The sequence below is a fragment of the Marmota flaviventris genome, chromosome 17 (genome assembly GCF_047511675.1).
Source record: "Marmota flaviventris isolate mMarFla1 chromosome 17, mMarFla1.hap1, whole genome shotgun sequence".
Lineage (NCBI taxonomy): Eukaryota > Metazoa > Chordata > Mammalia > Rodentia > Sciuridae > Marmota > Marmota flaviventris.
In genome coordinates this window covers 31,884,615-31,903,203 of record NC_092514.1, presented here as the reverse complement: position 1 = coordinate 31,903,203, position 18,589 = coordinate 31,884,615, and the positions used below count along the sequence as shown (strand labels likewise).

The window sequence follows — 18,589 nt, the reverse complement described above, 5'->3', positions numbered from 1 at the left end:
CAGAGGGGCCTAACCTAGGCTGGATCACACCTGAGGACAAGTGTCATCTGGGTCAAGGGATAAGAGGGTGAGGCAGACTTTCAAGAAGTGAAAACACATGGGCAAAGACCCCCAGGTAGTAGGGAGCTTGATGCATCTGAGGTCTGGAGAATCAAGCCTGTGTGGCCCAACTGCTGGAGCAAGGAGCCAAGTGATAGTAACCCCCATGGCACAAGCATTATTATTATGCTAGAGGGGTGGCCATGCCCAGAGCATGTAGGGCTTGTCCCATCAAGGTAAGGCTTTGACACTTCATTTCAAGGGTAAAGAGAAGCCACCAAAATGTCTCACTCAGGGGAATTACTGAGTGGGAACATTTCCCTGTTTAATCCTATGGGATTAAAGTATGTTTTATTTCTACTATTTTTCTCCAGCTGTCCTTTGAGATATAGTAACAGTCTGAAGAGTGTAGAATGGAGTGAGTTTCACTCAAGAGAGGTGGTGAGAAGACCCAGGAAGTGACTGAGGAAGAAGGAAAAAAGAAGGCAGGGAGATTGGTGGAATGTGGAGATGTTTAGGTAGAGAAGAGTATTTGGGCACAATACCCTCATTTATTCAACTAACCTATATTAGGCACTTAATAGATTGCAGTCTGAAAAAGACTCTGTTAATGTCCTTGAGATGGCATAGATGGAAGGAAGGGCAAAGGGACAACTAAGTCAGATAGAGACGAAGGCTTCATACCTAAAATGAGATTTGAGTTGCATTTTGAAGGAAACACAGGAATTAACTAGAGTAAGGCCTGAGGTGGGTGGGTGGCAGGGGAAGATGATAAACATGCAAGAAGGTAGGAAGAAAATTTTAGGGAGAAGAATCAGTTTGGGTGAAGGTGTTCAGGAATAAAACAACACAAAGTGCCTTGGAACAGAGAGAATGGGAATGGAGATGAATCTAGAGAGGTTGTCGGGGAGGATAGGAGCTCTTTTGTGCTAGGTTTGAACTGAGTGCTAGGCACTGAGCTAATGCTCATATGCATTAACTTGCTTAATCCTCACAGTAACCCCCACAGCAGAAGCATTATTATTATGAGCCCTCCTACTTTATACATGAGAAAACAAAGCTAGCAGATAGTTAGAAGTAATAAAAAATAAAACTGAAAATGACTAACGACCCAGCCATTGTTGTAGATTAAGAAAAAAAATCACATCTAATTAAAAACACTGAAGACTATAACAATAGAGTCAGGAAATATTAGGCTCAATAGAAATTATGAATCCCCAAACTGAAACCACAGCGATCCAAATGACACATTATAAATTTTACAAATTACTAAAACTCGATGGAAGGATAAAGTTTCCTTGCCAAAATTTGCATCTGAAAAAACTGACCCTGAGGATTTGGACTCAATATTAAAAAAACAACAGAACATTCATAAGGAAGGATACTGGGTAAAACTTATGTGCTAAAGAAGATTGACACATTTTTACTACAACATTCGAAGGGAAGTTTATTCTAATGAAAATATTTTTGGCAAAGTACACAATGATTTTTCTAGTACAAAATTTAGAAATCATTTAATTGTGCTCTATAAAACAATGAATATGGAGTGAAATTGGCTTAGTGGAGTTGGCCTTGGAAGAATGAAAACATTTATGTATCTATGTAAGTCCCCTATAATATTTTTGGTAAAACATTTGAAGCCATAAACATGTTTCTTTGGGGTTCAAATCATAGGATAAAGTTTTTCCTTCCTTGGCTGCTATGACCTAAAAGAAGGGAGGAGGAGGGCCTTGAGAATGGGGCTGGGAGGGAGGCAGTGTTTTGCCAGAGGTCCTTTGAGGACAAGAATCATGGGAGGTGAGGGATTTCAGCTTTAAAAAAAAAAAAATGGGAGAATTTCTTGAAAGGGTGTGTTTGCAAACCAGAGACATGGATTAGGGTTCTGATTAGACATGGATTAGGTTGTATTTCTATTAGTGTCCTCTGTCCTCTGTTATGAGTCTTAACCACCTAAGCTGACAGCTACTGGAGTCCAAAGATCTCCTCACACTTTGGCTGGGAGTAAGAGTGAGTGTTCATTCAAAAACAGGAGTAGCAGATAAGAGGAATTTGCCTCTTCCTAATTGTCCATGCTGAGAAGGACAGGTAGCTTCTCAAGGCCAGTGTAAGACATCAGTGTTTCTAGATGTATTTGTCACCTTTATAATCAGCCCTCATTTCTCTTCAACATGTCATCTGAAGAATAGCAGCTAAAATCTACTATGGATATCACAGTTATTGCTAGTTCATGGACTGAATACTTAATATAGTGTCATTAACTCAATCATGAAAAATTTAAAAATAGTCTGCACCATTAGTTTTTAGTGGCTCTTAAACATTACTTGAAAACATACATTTAACGCCATGTTCAAGTTAATAACTTTGCACATAGTAGCTATATCTTTTATACATTGAAAGTGAAAGCTGTTTTAAAGAATATTAAATTATCAAAGTGTAAATGTATAAAAATCTATGCAGAAATAGGAAGCATACTTCTTTGAAGAAGCTATCTACATAAAATATGATAACTTTAAAAGACATTCATTAATTTATTCTTTTCTTTAAGACACTGGTGTGAATGCCTACTGCTTGGGGACTGGGTCAGATGCTATGAACATGAACTTGGATAAGGCACAACTCTGTTCATGAGGAGCGTACAGACTGGTCGGTTTTCAAGATTCCCCACAAAAAGTGAGCTAGCACTGATTTCTAGTGGAAAGAAGAGCGAATACTTTTTGCATTGAGAGTGACTTTTGTTGTCTTTGCGAAAGCTTCTTTCTTTTCATAATAAGCAGCCTCATTCACAAACACCGGGTACACAGTACAGTCTCCGCCCAACAGGATAGTCTTTCCTTCAAGAGTCACAAACATGGGGTCCCCAGGGTGCAATGGTTTCCAGTCTTGATCCTCTCGGAAGACAGTTAAAATAATAAATTACAAAATTTTCATGTCAGATTCTAGATTATTAACAAATACCATTCTGTTCTTTAAAAAGTGATCCTTGAAGGGTGTCCTGAGAGGCATGCGAGAAACCTGACTCCATTGGAACCATGTAACTGTTTGGGGCAGCAGTTTTAAGAGTTTCTCTGTTAATTTTTATAGTTGACATGTGTAATTAGAGTTTCTCTGACACCAAGTTTGCCTTGAATGTGGCCAAAGAGGTTTATAATATTAAGAGGAAAAATAAATTTCACATCCACCTAACTTTATGCCATCTGAAGTCAAATTCTGTTCAGGAAATATTCATTCAGAGCCTTCTGTTTGCAAGATATTCTGCTGTTGGGGACATAAAAATGAGTCACATGTATTTGCACACAGGGAGACTTTATTCTGATGAGAACTGGTGAGTGGTTTTGGGGAAAGTCTAAGACGAAGTGTATATACTCCAGGTGTGTCCCCACATTATGTTAACAACTGTGTTATCTGACAGGTCCTGCCCCAGGGATTTGGCCCTTTAATCGAAGGATGTTCCAATGTTGTCCGATCATAGGAAGTCTAGAACAGTTCTTCTCCAACTTGGATGTACTTATAAATCATCTGAGGATTTTGCTAAAATGCAGATTTTGATGCTAAGGATCAGGGTGGTGCCTTGAGATTCTGCATTTCTAATATTTTCTAGAAGCACTTGCATCACCCAGGAGTTTGTTAGAAAAGCAAAATTTTGTTCCCCTCTGCAGACTTACTAAATCAAAATCTTCATGTTAACAAATTGTCAGAGTTTACATGTTAAACTCTATTACAGAGGAATTTCACATGTAGAATGTTGAAGTACGCAAAGCACTGCATGCATCTCAGTAATTGTCTCAATAAAAATACATGTTTATTAAAATTTTATTTTAAAAATCTATATATAGTAAAATTCATTAATTTTGTGTGCAGTTGTAAATTTTGATATATACATAGCATAGTCATATAACCTATAGCTTTGTAATAAAAACATCTATGTTATCACCCATCTCCTCCAATCCCTCATGCTTCTCAATTTTCTAGTTCACTCTTCTCTTTTCTTTCCCTCCCTTCCTTTCTTCCTTTCTTTTCCTTCCTTCCTTTCTTTCTGTAAGTCCCAGGTGATTTCTGTAAGCCTGGTTGAGAATGCTGCTCTGAACAAGTGTTTTTCAGGCAGAGATATGCCCAGAATTACTGAAGGAACTTCCCTGCCCATTGGTTGGTTGCATCTGCAGAGGTTCCCGTGTAGTGCAGTGCTCCGCAGACCTGAGTCCTATGGAATCACCTGGTGAAGTCATTTGATTCCCTGTGTCCACCTTGTAAATTAAATCAGAACCTCTAGGGTTGGGACCTGGGAACCTGGACTTTTGAAAGGCTCCTCAGCTGGTTCTTACGTGGCCTGAGTTTGAGAAGCACTGCTTTAGTAGTTTGTGATGGGTTCCAAGCATCTGGGGAGAAAATCCCCTAGGTAATTCTGATAAGTAACCCCAATTAAGGTCCATCACTCTTAAGATCTAGACAGGTAGCTGGTCCCTGCCAGTGTCTCTGGCTCTAGGGCCAACATCCACTCTGCTCAGCTTATATTCCACTGACAGTGCTCTTCCTGCTATTCATCAAACCCTCCAAGTCTGTTCCAGCCCCAAGGCCTTTGCACTTATTTTCCATGTCTGGCTTCTCATCTTCCAGGTTCCTGTTTCAATGTCACTATTTCAGAGACTACTCCATTTAATTGGAACCCTTTGTTGTCCTCTGCTACATTGTTCTTTTCTTTCATAATACTTGTTACAGTTTGAAATGACCTGTTTATGTATTGCTTATTCAATTAATATGGAATTTCCAAGAGGACTTTGCCTGTCTTGAATCTCAGGGCCAAGAACAGGTTTAGTAGTCATTCAAAATATATACTGAGATAACTAACCAATCGATCTCTCCTTGTAGAACACCAAGTCATTCCTTATTGTCTATCAAATACAAATCTAAACTATTTTTCTAGACTTCTGAGACCTATCTCTAATGCTATTAGCTGCTGATCTCAATGTCACTTCTCAGTTCCCCAGAATTGCTTTTTTTCTCCTCAAGAGTATTAAATGTTGTGCCATCATCATCTTGGCCTGTGTCTCCTGTGCTGAGTGTTTTAGTCACCTACAAGGTTTTCTTCCTTTCTCTCCCTGAGTCTTTACCTCTCCTTTAAAACACCGCTGAAGGTGCCTTGCTCTGGTTTCTACCAGGATCCCATTAAATCACAAAGCAGGGATTACTCCCTGGTCTGTATTTGGGGCAGGATGATGTATAAAGTTACAAGTCCAGATGACAATTAGGGTCATTAAATGGGGATTTGAATTGGATCAGTGGTTTTCATCCATACAGTAAGATCAGTTTATCTCAGAGTAGAGTGCTGGCATTTTCATTTTTAGAAAGCTCTCTAGGTAGCCTGCAGTCAGGGCTGAAAGCCCCACACTAGGTAACCTCTCATCTCAGGTCTGAGAATGTGTGGGACACTCCATGTGGGGAATGGGCATCTTAACTTTTTGGAATTGTTGCTCTGCCCTATCTTTCTCTTTGTCTTTTCCATACTAAACCTCCTGAGCCTCCCCCTTCTTCCTCCCTCACTCTGCCATCATGGATCAGTCCAGGCAGGGGGTGTACACAGATACCTCAGTTCTGAGGAGAGTCAGGGAATGGTGGCAGCAGTGCCCCAGAGAAACAGGTTCTGTCTTGCTCTAACTTAATTGGTTGTGACCACCGGGAGGTGGAAGTAATGTGGTCATCTGCAAGGACATTAGTTCTGTGGTTTTCATTGATAATTGTGGCTATGGGATGGCTCCAATTTCTGTCTCCATTTTCTTTTATTACAAAAGATATAACAGTTCCTAACCATTGCACTCAGAGAGGAATTTCACTTTTGTAAGAAGCCTTGTCTGACCACCCTTCTCCCACCTCTTTATTCTGTTACAGAATCTGGTTATCATCATTTCTAGACCATAGTTTAAATGTTTTTATATCTAGACTATAAATTCCATGAGACTATAGACTGTGTTCACTAATGTTTCCCCTGAGTCAATACAGGTTATACTCAACTAGTATTTATCCAGTAAAGGTCTGAATAGCTTCCTTCTATAGGTTGAATATAGGTAGTGTATCCTAATAGTTGAGGTGTTAAAGGCTTGGTTCCTAGGATGGCACTCCTGGGATGTGCTAGACCTTTAGGAGGTGGGGCCTTGTGGGAGGCCCTTAGGTCATTAAGGGTGTGCTCTTGAAGGAGACTGTAGGACCCAGCCTCTGAGCTGCTCTCTGCTTCCTGACCTCAGATGTGAGCAGTTTACTCTAACACACACTTCCCACTATTACCATTCAGTACCCAGACCAGAAGCCCAAAGCAACAGAGTTACCCAATCAATCTTCGACTGAGACTAAATAAAACCATTCCATGTATAAATTAATTGCCTCAGGCATTTCATTTTAGTGATGGAAAGCTAATACACTTCTCTACACTGCAGTGGTTTTGTGAACATCAAATTAGCTAATGCATGTAAAATTCTGTATGGACTGTGAACTTCTACTCAAAGGTAAAACATTATTAAAATATTTTCAATATTTTAAAGAAACAGCAGATTAGTTACCTGCAGATTAGGATGGATAACAGCAGTTATTTCTCCACTTTCATTCCTGGGATAATCAACCTTCTCCACTACTTTATAGACCTCAATAGCACAGGGAGGAAATTCTTTTCCTACAATAATAATAATATGTATTATAGCAACTAAAAAAAATCTTCTTATAAAACAGGGAAGTTGATACTTTAAGGAAGAAAGGCAGGAAGAAGAATACCAACAACAAAATGAAGACAGTTACAAGGAGAACACATTAAGTTTAGTTAAAGATGTTCATAACAATATAAAGCCAAAAAGTTCTGCAATTATTCCTATCAGTGCACTGATGAACTGATGTAAAAAACAGAACATACAAAATCCAGTGTGGGAGAAAAGAGCTTAGGACTGCAAGTCAGGAGCTGAAGGTTCAAACTGCATGACTGGTGGCTGGGGTGTCTGAGTCTTCCATTCTGTGACCTTTAATCAGATTAGTGCGGGCTGTGTCTCACAATAGCCACACAGGGTTCCCAAAAGCCACTAGAGGGCATGTCCAAATGCATAAATCCTTTTCAAGCCTCTTTTGTGACACAAAAACAAGCCACCTGGGTAGCCCAGATTCAAGATGAGGGTGACTGATGCATGCAAAAATAATGAGAGCAGAGTGTCCTTGAGTTAATGTTCCCCAGCCTTGTGGTAAGGATCTATGGACTATGATTTGTAAACTGTTTTCCACTCAGGTTTGTGGCATTCTCCCTGGGGATATAATTTCTTAACATATTAGAGTTCCACGCTTACTATTTGAGAATTTCTTGTTGAATATGTTGTGACCTTCCCAATACTACTTCCATTAGACAGTAAAGAACCTGTCCTCATACAAAGTTGGTGAACAGCTCATTTTCGGTTTTTATGATTTTCGAGTCAAAGGATTGCCAAACACAGAAGAAGTTCCTGTGATCACAGGGGGCTACACAATCTGAGGCTAAGGAATTATGTTCCCCACAGACACTGAACTACATAGTAAATATGTCACCATAGTTATGTTTTGTCAATAATTTTATACTTATATGCATTCTAGCAAGTGATTATTATTAAAGTAAATTTGTATATCATATTCTGGTCTAAATTTTCTTTCTTTTAATCAATAATGTGTTTTGAAGATTCTTCCATGTTATTATTATTTGTTCACCAACTGATATACATTTGAGTCATGTCCATTGCAAACAAAGCTATAATAACCACCCTTAAGTACAAGCTATTGGGTATTCATGAGCTTGTGTTTCTTTGAAATGTGGAACAGCTGGACATAAGATTTGCACAATTTAATAAGTAGATATAGCAGATAATTATAAAATTACCCTTTAAAGTGTCTTAACCAATTCAAATATTTGTCAGCAGGGAATGAGAGTATCTCCTTTTCCTATACCAACACTTAATATCATCATATTCTATTTTCTCCAATCTAATGGGAAAAGTTGTTTCTCAATCTGATTTGCATTTCTCTGATTACTCATGATGTTGAACGTCTTTTCTACTTTAATAGAACATTTATATTTCCTACTCTGTCTTTGGTTTTTAAAATGGAGTTTAATAGGAAAATAGGATTTCATTTGGGTTGTTTATTTAGCAACTGTTTTTCTTGTATGTATCTATTCTGGTTATTGAGGAATAGCTGAAGTGAATAAAAATTTGAAAAAACACCTAACATTCTGAGCACAAAAAATTCAACCTAAATTTCAATTACTACTTCAATGTTTAGTGGTTAAGTTTTAAACACATACACACACAATTAAGTAATGTACACTGGTGTGTGTGTGTGTGTGTGTGTGTGTGTGTATGTGTATAGATATATATATATCTATACACACACACACTATATATATATATATATATATATATATATATATATATATATATATATATAAATATATATAATATATGTATAGTATTGTTGTGGCTTGGATATGAGGTATCCCCCAAAAGCTCCTGTGTTAATGCAGGAATATTTCAAAGTGAAATGATTTGATTGTTAGAGCTGCAATCTAATCAGTTCAACCTGGTTTGAACAGGCTGACTGGGTGTTAACTGTAGACCGGTAGAGAGTAGCTGGAAGAACTGGGTCACTGGAAGTGTGCCCTGGAAGGGTTCATCTTCTCTGAGGCCCTTTCCTTCTCTCTGCTTCCCAGCTGCCATGTTCTGAGCAGCTTCCCTCCACCATGCCCTTCTGCCGTGATGTCTGCCTCACCTTGGCTCAGAGCAGTTGCTCCAACCAACCATGGACTAAAACTTTAAGAATGTGTCCAAAATAAAATTTTCCTTCTCTAAGTTGTTATTGTCAGATATTTTGGTCATAATAATGAAACCTGACTAACACACAGCTAAATATAAATACCCACAATTAAAAAAAAAATACCCACAATTAAACAAAACAACCCTTACCCACTATTTACCTTCATTGAACTGATATATAAAATCAAGAGCATGTTTAATCATTTTTCTCATTTGATCCAAAATATCAGCTCTCAGAACACCCTGGGGTTGGGGACCAACTTCTATACCTAGGTACAGAAAGGAAAATAGTAATATTAGAATGTATTGTAAAATTAAGTGTTTTATTATATCTAGAACCCCATTATTAAAAATTATTTAAAAGTTCAGTAGCATCATCGAAAATATTTGAGACAGAATGTTAGGCACAAAATAAAGCAGAATATTTACATGTTTAAATATGCATAGTGATAAATGTAAAGTGAATAAAGGCTAGAAGAGAATAGGGAAAAAAATCACAGAGTTGTGTTTGAGTAGTTAGAACTCAGGGTTATTTTTTCTTAAATTTATTTCAATATGATTCAAATATTTAAATATCATAACATAGAAAAGAGGTAGACAAACCTGTATATGACAAAATAATAGGTGGCCACAAAGAGAAACTGTCACAGACCTAATGTTTAGCTTTCACAGGAGGAAAGACATCTAGTTGGTCATAGAAATCTAGCTAGATAAACTATGAATTTAAGTTAACATGCAACCTATGTGACTTCAGGACATTTTTATACTTAATATTAACCCATTCTGACAAGATAATGCAATGGTTCTTATTTTCTGTAGAAAAATTTGTATTTCCTCTAACCTCAATAAAACTATGCTTGTACTTCCAGGTCTGTTTCCTGTAGCTATCAAGCATCCATCCTTACACCTGCAGAATACTCCTCCACCTGCACAAGTCTCCCACAGAGTCATCCCTCCAGTCATTATTTTCTCCATTTATCAAACTGTTTAGTAAGTATATCACCCACATTCATTCTCTTCCATCCAACTCAAATATATTCTTTTAACCCATCCTATTTTCACCCATTTCTATTACTTTCCAATTCAAAAAGCTCATTATGGTATACTGTGTAATTTTCTTGTGTATATGTACAGGCACTCATTTAAGTATATGATATCATAAGTGTGGCCAAGGCATGCCTCTATGCATCAATGATTTGTACATATCAATGAAAATTGTGTTCACAGATATGTCTGTGTGCATTTTGTAGAAGACACTGCTGTTTGCCTACCCCAAATGTATTCCATTTTTCTCTCTTCTAATACAATCATACTTTTGGTTGAGTATCCAATTTTTAATGTGAATGAACTTTTCTTCAGCTTTAGAGTAAATATCAAATAGTTTAAGGCATTCATAATAGTCCAATTATCCTGATCATGTTATAGTTCAGTCACCTTGGCAATGGAATGCAAAAGTGGTCCTTGTACATAACTTATAGAAGTTTATATGAGCAATATTTTTATTATAAAATGTTGACTCAAAAAGAATGCCTAAGGTCTTAAGTGCTTTTTTCCAATGTGTGTATGACATAATATATTTCAAATATAAAAGAGTAAAGTTGGAAGGAAAACATGCTAATATTTTTAATAATACTCCCTCATATTGAAATGTTTTAAAGCTTTGGTTCTATTTGTAAGGACCAAACTTATCAGCAGATATTTGTTCCTGTTAAAACAGCATTGCCCCAAAATATCATATTCTAAGGCTAGTCTCTCAAAGTTTGGAAGTCTTATACTTTTATTTGGTATCAAAGAGAACCATGATTTCTATTTTTTTTTAATTTTTTTTAGTTGTAGATGGACACAATACCTTTATTTTGTTTATTTATTTTTATGTGGTGCTGAGGATCGAACCCAGTGCCTCCCAAGTGCTAGGCAAGTGCTCTACCACTGAGCCACAACCCCAGCCCCTCTATTATTATTATTACTTTATAGTGCCAGGGATGGAACCCTGGATCTTATACATGGTAGGCAAACACTGTACCACTGAGCTCTGTACCCACCCCTATCTCATATAGTAAGGTTTTGGTTTATTACATTTATTACAACTTTGTGCCTATATTTGAATATTTAGTTTTCTCCAATTATAATTAATAATTAATTTCTCTCCTTAATCATGAACCAAAAGTATCAAACAGGATAATTTCATTTGCTTATATTATTTGCCAACTTGGTCTTAAATTTACTCTTGGTTAAAGCCTATGAGATCTAACAAAAAAGATCTTAAGTTGTAATAGATATTTTAATTATAGTATAGTTTGCAAACAGTTAATTATGCTAGTGGGTCTCACAGGAAAGAGAATAAATTACTCCTACTATGGCCATGTATCCCTCTGTGCAGTAATGACCTGGTTAATGTTCCCTTCTCATTAGATACTAAGCTCTTTGAGGGATTCTGTGTGCCTATATCATCACTATTTTCCCAGAACCTAGCACAGTCCAATAAATGTCTTTTGAAAGTATAAATTTTAGAGTGATTAATTCTGTAGAGTGAAGCTAGACAGAAGGTTCTATAGAAGGTGACATTTCACTTAAGTCTTGGGAATGAGAAGAATCTGTCAGACTCATATGAAGGACCAAACCTAGGTAAAAATATAAATAGAACCAGAAAGCTACTCAGGGATATTGAGAAAATTAAGTATAGTGTCTGCCTGGGGTTAATTTAATTATTCTCTGATAATTATAAGACTTAATTATGTGCAAGGTAGCTATAAATATTCTTTAATTTTTCTTTGAGTTTCAGATAGGACATATTTTATTCAGCTATGCCAACAGACTTACCAACAGGATACTTGGCTACGGAAGAAATGGTTGTGTATTTCAGGGAAGGATGCTCAATGAGATAAACATAGCAGGGTAATGGATCCAAAGAAGTCTGAAAAGAATTTTTTAAAACATCTTTCTTATTATGTAAGGACCATATGTTTTGTTCTCTTTGCTGCTATGGAGTCAGTAATGCTTTCATATTCTTTGCTTCATCAACCAAGATTAGTCAGACAATTTATGGAACACTCTAAAATTCAATGTAATAGCTTTGAAAACATACAAATAAATTACATATGAAATTGAATTACATGCAGCCTTCTGAGTAAAATGTAAATTAAACAATTCTTCAGAGCCATGACCAAAGAACAGGAAATAAACTTTCCTTCTGAATGGATTTGGTTATTTTTGTTTCATCATTGGTTCCCCTTACTATTCAGCTTATTTAGTCTCTTAAAGAGCTCTGTTTTTGCCCCTTTAATTCAGGTTCTACAAATGTCATGTGATTCCTCTTCATTCTGCTTATTTGAATGAAAATTTGATACAGGTCTCTTGGTTTAGATAACTGGGTATAACCTTCTGTCTTCTGTGAGTGGCAATCAAAGCATTCAGCTACATAAGGATCTCCAGCCAGAACCACTAGTATTTACTGTCCAGAGGTCAAGGGAAACAAAAGTAATAGTTACCACAGGGTAGACATTAGTCTAAATGCTTTGAATACTTTTTCTCATTTAAAGCTTTTAGCAGCCATATGGGGTGAGTATTGTTATACCAATTTTATAAAATAAAAAAAGCTGTTTTGAGAGTTGAACTTCTTGTTCAAGGTTAGTGAAGGAGAAAGCCAAGATTTAAATCCAACTTCTGGCTACATGGGTTGAACTTTTCCCACTAAAACATTTTAATTCTCAGAAAGGAAGAACATCTATATCTATTATATAAAATCAAAAACAAAATCCATTATTTGCATTTTTGCTTGTTTGATGTTTTCTACCATTTTTTTAGTTAAAGGCAGTAAAATGCTGAATTTTTAATCTTACAGATTCCTGAGTCTTAAAATGATTAGCTATATGAAGTACGTGACAAAAGATTGGGTGTGTAATCCCATTGACTTGGGAGGCTGAGGCAGGAGAATTACGAGTTCAGAAGCCAGCCTCAGCAAAAGATAGGCACTAAGCCACTCAGTGAGACCCTGTCTCTAAATAAAATACAAAATAGAGCTGGGGCTGTGGTTCAGTGGTGGAGTGCCCCTGAGTTCAATCCTTGGTAATTCCCCCCATACACACAAAAAAAAGGTTGGGTGTGTTTTAGGCAATCCCAATCAAATGGTGACAAGGGCAGGACTAAGGGACACAACGTTTTCACTGCTGGAAATGACAAATTTTTGAGCTTCCTAAAACCCTGTAATTTTGATATTTCAACCACGCCATTTAAAATTCTGATATTCATTTTTCTTGTTTTTTTTGTTCAATAGCTTATGAATTTGTGACTTTTGGAATAAAATTTATAATTTCATAAGCACAAGAATCCACAAGGATCTTATCATTTTGTTCCTTATATTTGTTATTTTACTGGTTTCTCCTTTTCTCCTGCCTGTCACCACCACCTGTGTATCTGAGTACAGCCTCTCCCATCTAGCCTCCCAGCCCAGCTGTGGAATAGATCCCATTTCTCTTGGACCTTCCTTCTTGACCCTGTTCTGGTTGTTTCTCATCTATAATTGACTTATGTAAACTTATAAATTAATAACATTGACATTACCTTAATATAATGAGACATCTGAATTAAAAAGTCATTCCTGGAATCTTCAAGAATAAGGGTGCACCCCATGTTAGAAGTTGTGTTGTGAAGGTCAAAAATGATGTCATAGGAATCTTCACTATTTTTTGGACCAAATAAATTATTTATTTCTTGAGCCCTTTTCACTTCATATGGCAAATCCTCTGACATCTCTTTGCTATTATTAGCAGAAAGAAAAACATTAACAACATTTGTGGCTAAGATAACATAAATAGTCAATAAAAACACAATGTATAAAGAACCAGTTGCCAAACCTTTAATATGCAAAATCTGTGAGGGTAGTGAAAATATCTAAAATTGTTATAAATGAAAAATATTTTTGCTCCATTTGTTTCCACATAACTAATATTGCACTGATATTCTTAAAAATAATACATTCATTTATGTTGCTAGTCACAGGTAGGACTTTTCAAACAGAATTTACCATTTGACTTCAACCTTGAACAAAAATTTTCCATTAATCTTATTTATAGTTTTTTTGTAGTTACGGTGCACTTGTTATTTATTATGGGGATAGATCATTAAATGCATCTTCCTCCCAGTCTTCACCCTGGGTAATTCAAGTTCTCGAAACAGAGTCAAACTTAGATGCTCACATCATCATTAGGTATTTTTAATTGAGGCCCAACAGTCATCAGTGGTCCAGGGACAAGGTTTACAGATTAGAGTCTGAAGACACTCCAAAAATACAAAAATTTACAGGTATGTGTGTGTGTGTGTGTGTGTGTGTGTGTGTGTGTGTGTGTTTGTGGGGCAAGTGTTAATATCTGTTATTATATTCTTAGATGGAGTCTCAATCTAACCCCTCCTCACTTCCTGAAATGGTTAGGATACATTTTTTCTTGCTATACATGATAATGGTTTAAATTTATTTTTTCTCATTAAATCACTCAACCACATTTTCATGTAATTCCATCTCTTTTTATTCTCTGGCTATTTTTACTAATCTTTAAAGGACCTACAGTTTGTACCTGAGTGTTTCCTGTCTGGAATGCAATCAAGAAGGTGGATTAGCCATTTTGCAGTTATGAAGCAAAAAATATGAGTACAAAAAGGTACATGTGAAGACGAGAACAGGGGGAAGAGAGAAGCAACCTGTGGTCCTGATGATATCATGAAGCCACCCCACCAGCCCTAGACTTATTATTTGTGAATAAGAAACTCTTATTTGCTTAAGCCAGTATGTTTGAGTCTACTATACAAAACCAAACACAATTCCTAAAGGACAGGTGTGCATGTATTATACACATACATATTTATACCTGTGTTATAGATATACATATTATACACATGTGTACACACACACACGTGTGTTTTAAAAGTTAATTCATAAAACAATCCCATGAGGCTACTCCAACCCTATTTTCTTTTACATCTTTCTATCCCCTTTGAGTAAGTAGCACCACTGCCCACCCAGCCGCTCAAAGTTTAGGCTTGACAATGGACATTTCGAGTTCCCATGTCTGGAGTACAGGTACCACTGGAACAGTTCCAAGGGATAAGGCTGAGAGAACAGACAGGGGCAAGACCCCCAAGGGCACTATCAGCTATACTAGCTAGCTTACATCTATTCTGAAGAGGAGAATTTTTTTAAAAAATTGAGAGGGGAAGGCCTAAGATTTTCATGTTAGGATGATCCCTATGACTACCATAAGGGATGGCAGAAAGGACTGGCACAAGTCTCCAGGTAGAAAGAGTCTGTTAAAATACCATTATAACTGTCTTTAGAAGAAATAAAGGTATTGAAAAGGGAAAGAATGACTGGATTTGTGAAGGTCTTGCAACGAATATTTGGGAGGACTTACACACTAGACATGGGGGATGAAGGACAGGGATTTCTATGGGGGATTTTCTTTATACTGGGTGATAGTGTCCTTACTGAGATGAGGAATATAGGGGAAAAATTGGGGGGATTAGGAAAAGATAATTGGTTTATCTATTTCATAAATTTTCATAGCTGTGCTAAGAGAAAACTGCTTGGCCTCTGAAAAGTGTTATGAATAAAAAACAGAATGTGAATTTAATATAAAAGGCTGCTCTCACTGAAAGGCATACTATATTGGGTGGCCATAATAAGAAAAATCACCCCAATTCATTTTAGAGTTATGTGTGAAGTTAATATGCTATCAAAAAAGTTATTCTTCAACAAATTACTACTTGTAATACTATATATATATATATATATATATATATATATATATATATATATATATATATATATATAAAATAGCCATTTTAGATTAATGTTTGTGTTGATATTACCTCAATCATAAAGGTAAAGCATTTCAAAAATTAATATTTACGCCAGTAAAATTATGATTCAATACAAAAATTATGACTACTGTATAAAACTGCCTTGCAATCTATTCCATAAACAAGCATATTTGTACTAAAAGTAGTATTCACCTTTTGTTCCATAATGACACTAAACCCAAAGACTTCTCTAAATCAAATTAGTGTATCAGAAAACAAGTACAAAAAGTATTGTAGTTAGTTCTTACTGTACATATCTTATATCCTGGCTAGCAGTCTACCAACTCCCTGGGGGGAAAAACATCTTGTACACAGTGTTGTACTCCCACAGTACTTGGCACAATGAGAAAAGTTGTTTAATAATATTTTTAGGTAAATGAAAGAAAGAAATGGAAGAGGCAAATACTTAGAGGCATATACAGTGGTAACTATCAGAACATTTAAAAAGGCAAAAATTAGTCGGGACCCATCTAGAATATTAGGATTAAATATATTGTATTCAATGTGTTAAAAATCAGCTGCAACTGAAATTCAGAAAGTTCAGGGTAAGTGTCTTCAGTTCTCATTATTTAATCCATCCTGGAAGGTAAATACATCTATTCCTCAGGCCACAGGGTGGTCTCATGTTTTCTGAAAATGGGTACTTATTCACTCTTTCATTCAACAAATACTAATTGGAACATTATATTTTTCTTAACTAGAACTTTATGTGCTACTATAACATAGTTGAAAATAAATGTAGTGAATTTCCCACACAGCTAACAAGTGTGTATATATACATAGTGGTCAAATACTAACTTATGCAAAGGATTATTAAATCTGTCTTTCAAGATATGATTTAAAAATAAAACCTTTCTTATATTTTTGTAGTCTACAGAGGATATATTTGAAAAGAAAAATCAAATAATGTGGTACTTTAAAAAAGTATGAATGCCCAGTTTCCATAATTGTATAATTCACAATGCAGCATGATTAGAAATTAAAGCAATCTTACTCATTATAGACACTATACGTATACATGAATATTCATCACACATGTGTATACAAGTTCTCCCACACACATACCACATTTCATACATACATGTATGCACTCTGTACAAAATATATACTTACCCAAGATTTTCAAGGTCACAAACACGATTCAGATCACAGTCGATATATCTGGTACACTTCTTCACTGCTCTTGGGTTGGTAATAAATGGTTTTACTTCCAGCCCTGTTCTCTGAATCTCAGCGTCATTCTCCAGCCAGTGCTTAACTAGAAATACTCCCGTTAGCTCATTCCCATGAGTTCCTCCAAAGATAGCAATCTTTTTTATAGGTTTTCCTGTAATGTGAGGAGAGGTCATTTTACCAATAGTTTTATCTGATTTCTGCAATTCAGAAGAGAGGAGATCAAAGGAAGCTTAAGGTCCTAAGAAAAGTTTAGAAATTTAAATTCAAATGAGAATTTAACCAAAGTGCAAAGTACAGAGTTCCCTTGAGTGGAGGACTTTAAACATCTTCTGTTACAAGTTGGAAACCCTGTTTATTACATGAACACTCCCCTTTGAAGCCCTGTCCTTTACCATATTTGGATTAAAATATGCAAAGATCAACCAGAGATACAGTTGTTGACTTCTAACTCCCTCAGATGGTCAATAAATCTAAGTACAATAATAAATTGACATCTCCTACCAGTATAAAAAGTCAGTTTCCCCTTCAGCTAGAATGCCATCCAACAGGGCTTTCATGATCATTTGTAATAATAAAAATAGTTTGTAAAGTTCTAATCCTCCAAAATAAAAAAAAAATTAAGTGGCTCATTCGATATTTATTTCCACTGGCATTAATAAAAACATTTCTGAAGTGAATCCAGGCGCTTTTCATGATCTGAGGGCATTGAGTCTCATATTCAGAAACAGTTAAAGGCAGATACTCAAAACCTCTTCTTGAGCCAGCATCCTTTCTTTCGGATTGCTTTTACACAGTAAGAGACACAGGGACCCAATGGGGGTCTTGAAAAGCTACTTTGAAACATCCCTTAGTTTCTTTCTCATGATGTTATTGGTTATTCTCTGTCAATTTCCTTAGAAATCTTGCCGAAATACCAAAGGAAAAACAACTGTTAGTAATTTTTCAAGTTCTTTTAGTGCCCCAAAATGTCTTGAGACATACTATATATATGAATATATTAAGACATGGCCTCATTTACTGTCAGAAGTCCTCTCCACTGGAATGCATTGTGTGAAAGGGGGTCTTATTAGAAGAAATTACCCAGAATACCAAGATGATTACATGCCTTTGGAGAAATGACGCTGAGCCAAATCTGATTTGATTTCATGTTCAATCACCCAGAAAGTCAAATATGTTCAAGCATTAAAATTCTATGTATTAGTAATACCAGGCTGTTTTATAAGAGTACAAGCATAATTCATTACAATTGCAGAGTACTTAAATTTATGATGTTTTTCCACTTTGTAAGATAGGACAAAGTAGGTATTGACATCCCTATTGCAGGGATACAACAAAGAGAGGTTAAGCAACCTGAATAAGTTTCCACAGCTACATAAAAGAAAACTAGGCCTGGGGCCCATGTTTCTGATTTAAGTCCAGTGTTTTTTCACAGGGCAACAGGGTGCCTCTTTGTTATTTTTGGTCCCCTCTGAAGTTCTACTTTTGCTCTTTCAGAATTCACATAAACAACCACTACAGTGTGCTCAGGAAACAAACACGCACACAAATAAAATACATGATGGAAATATGAATATGAATGCTATTTAATATTTAATGATGATTAATAAACCAACATGATATTTAGTAAACAAACTCCCAAATTTTTCCTTTAAGAGACCATAATTCAGAGATAAAGCAAAATAACAATATAAATTTATAAACCAAAATTACTGTTCTAACAC

General features: G+C 36.0%; 1 protein-coding gene across 1 annotated transcript; it reads right to left on the bottom strand.

The window, feature by feature from the left end:
* Nucleotides 1-2,727: 2,727 nt before the first annotated feature.
* Nucleotides 2,728-17,041, bottom strand: LOC114080961 (aspartoacylase-like). The gene is made up of 6 exons (XM_027922539.2): nucleotides 16,806-17,041; nucleotides 13,401-13,596; nucleotides 11,661-11,754; nucleotides 9,002-9,109; nucleotides 6,585-6,694; nucleotides 2,728-2,925 (listed from the first exon to the last, which is right to left on the bottom strand). Exons 1-6 carry the CDS (start codon nucleotides 17,039-17,041, stop codon nucleotides 2,728-2,730), a joined length of 942 nt encoding a protein of 313 aa, XP_027778340.1.
* Between the last annotated feature and the right edge of the window lie 1,548 nt (nucleotides 17,042-18,589).

Excerpts from the sequence above, each read along its gene's own strand:
- LOC114080961 (XM_027922539.2), bottom strand. The coding sequence starts at position 17,041 with ATGACCTCTCCTCACATTACAGGAAAACCTATAAAAAAGATTGCTATC. Across the intron at positions 13,597-16,805 it reads TGTGACCTTGAAAATCTTGG|CAAAGAGATGTCAGAGGATT; the intron begins GTAAGTATATAT and ends TGCTAATAATAG. Across the intron at positions 2,926-6,584 it reads TTATCCATCCTAATCTGCAG|GATCAAGACTGGAAACCATT; the intron begins GTAACTAATCTG and ends GTCTTCCGAGAG.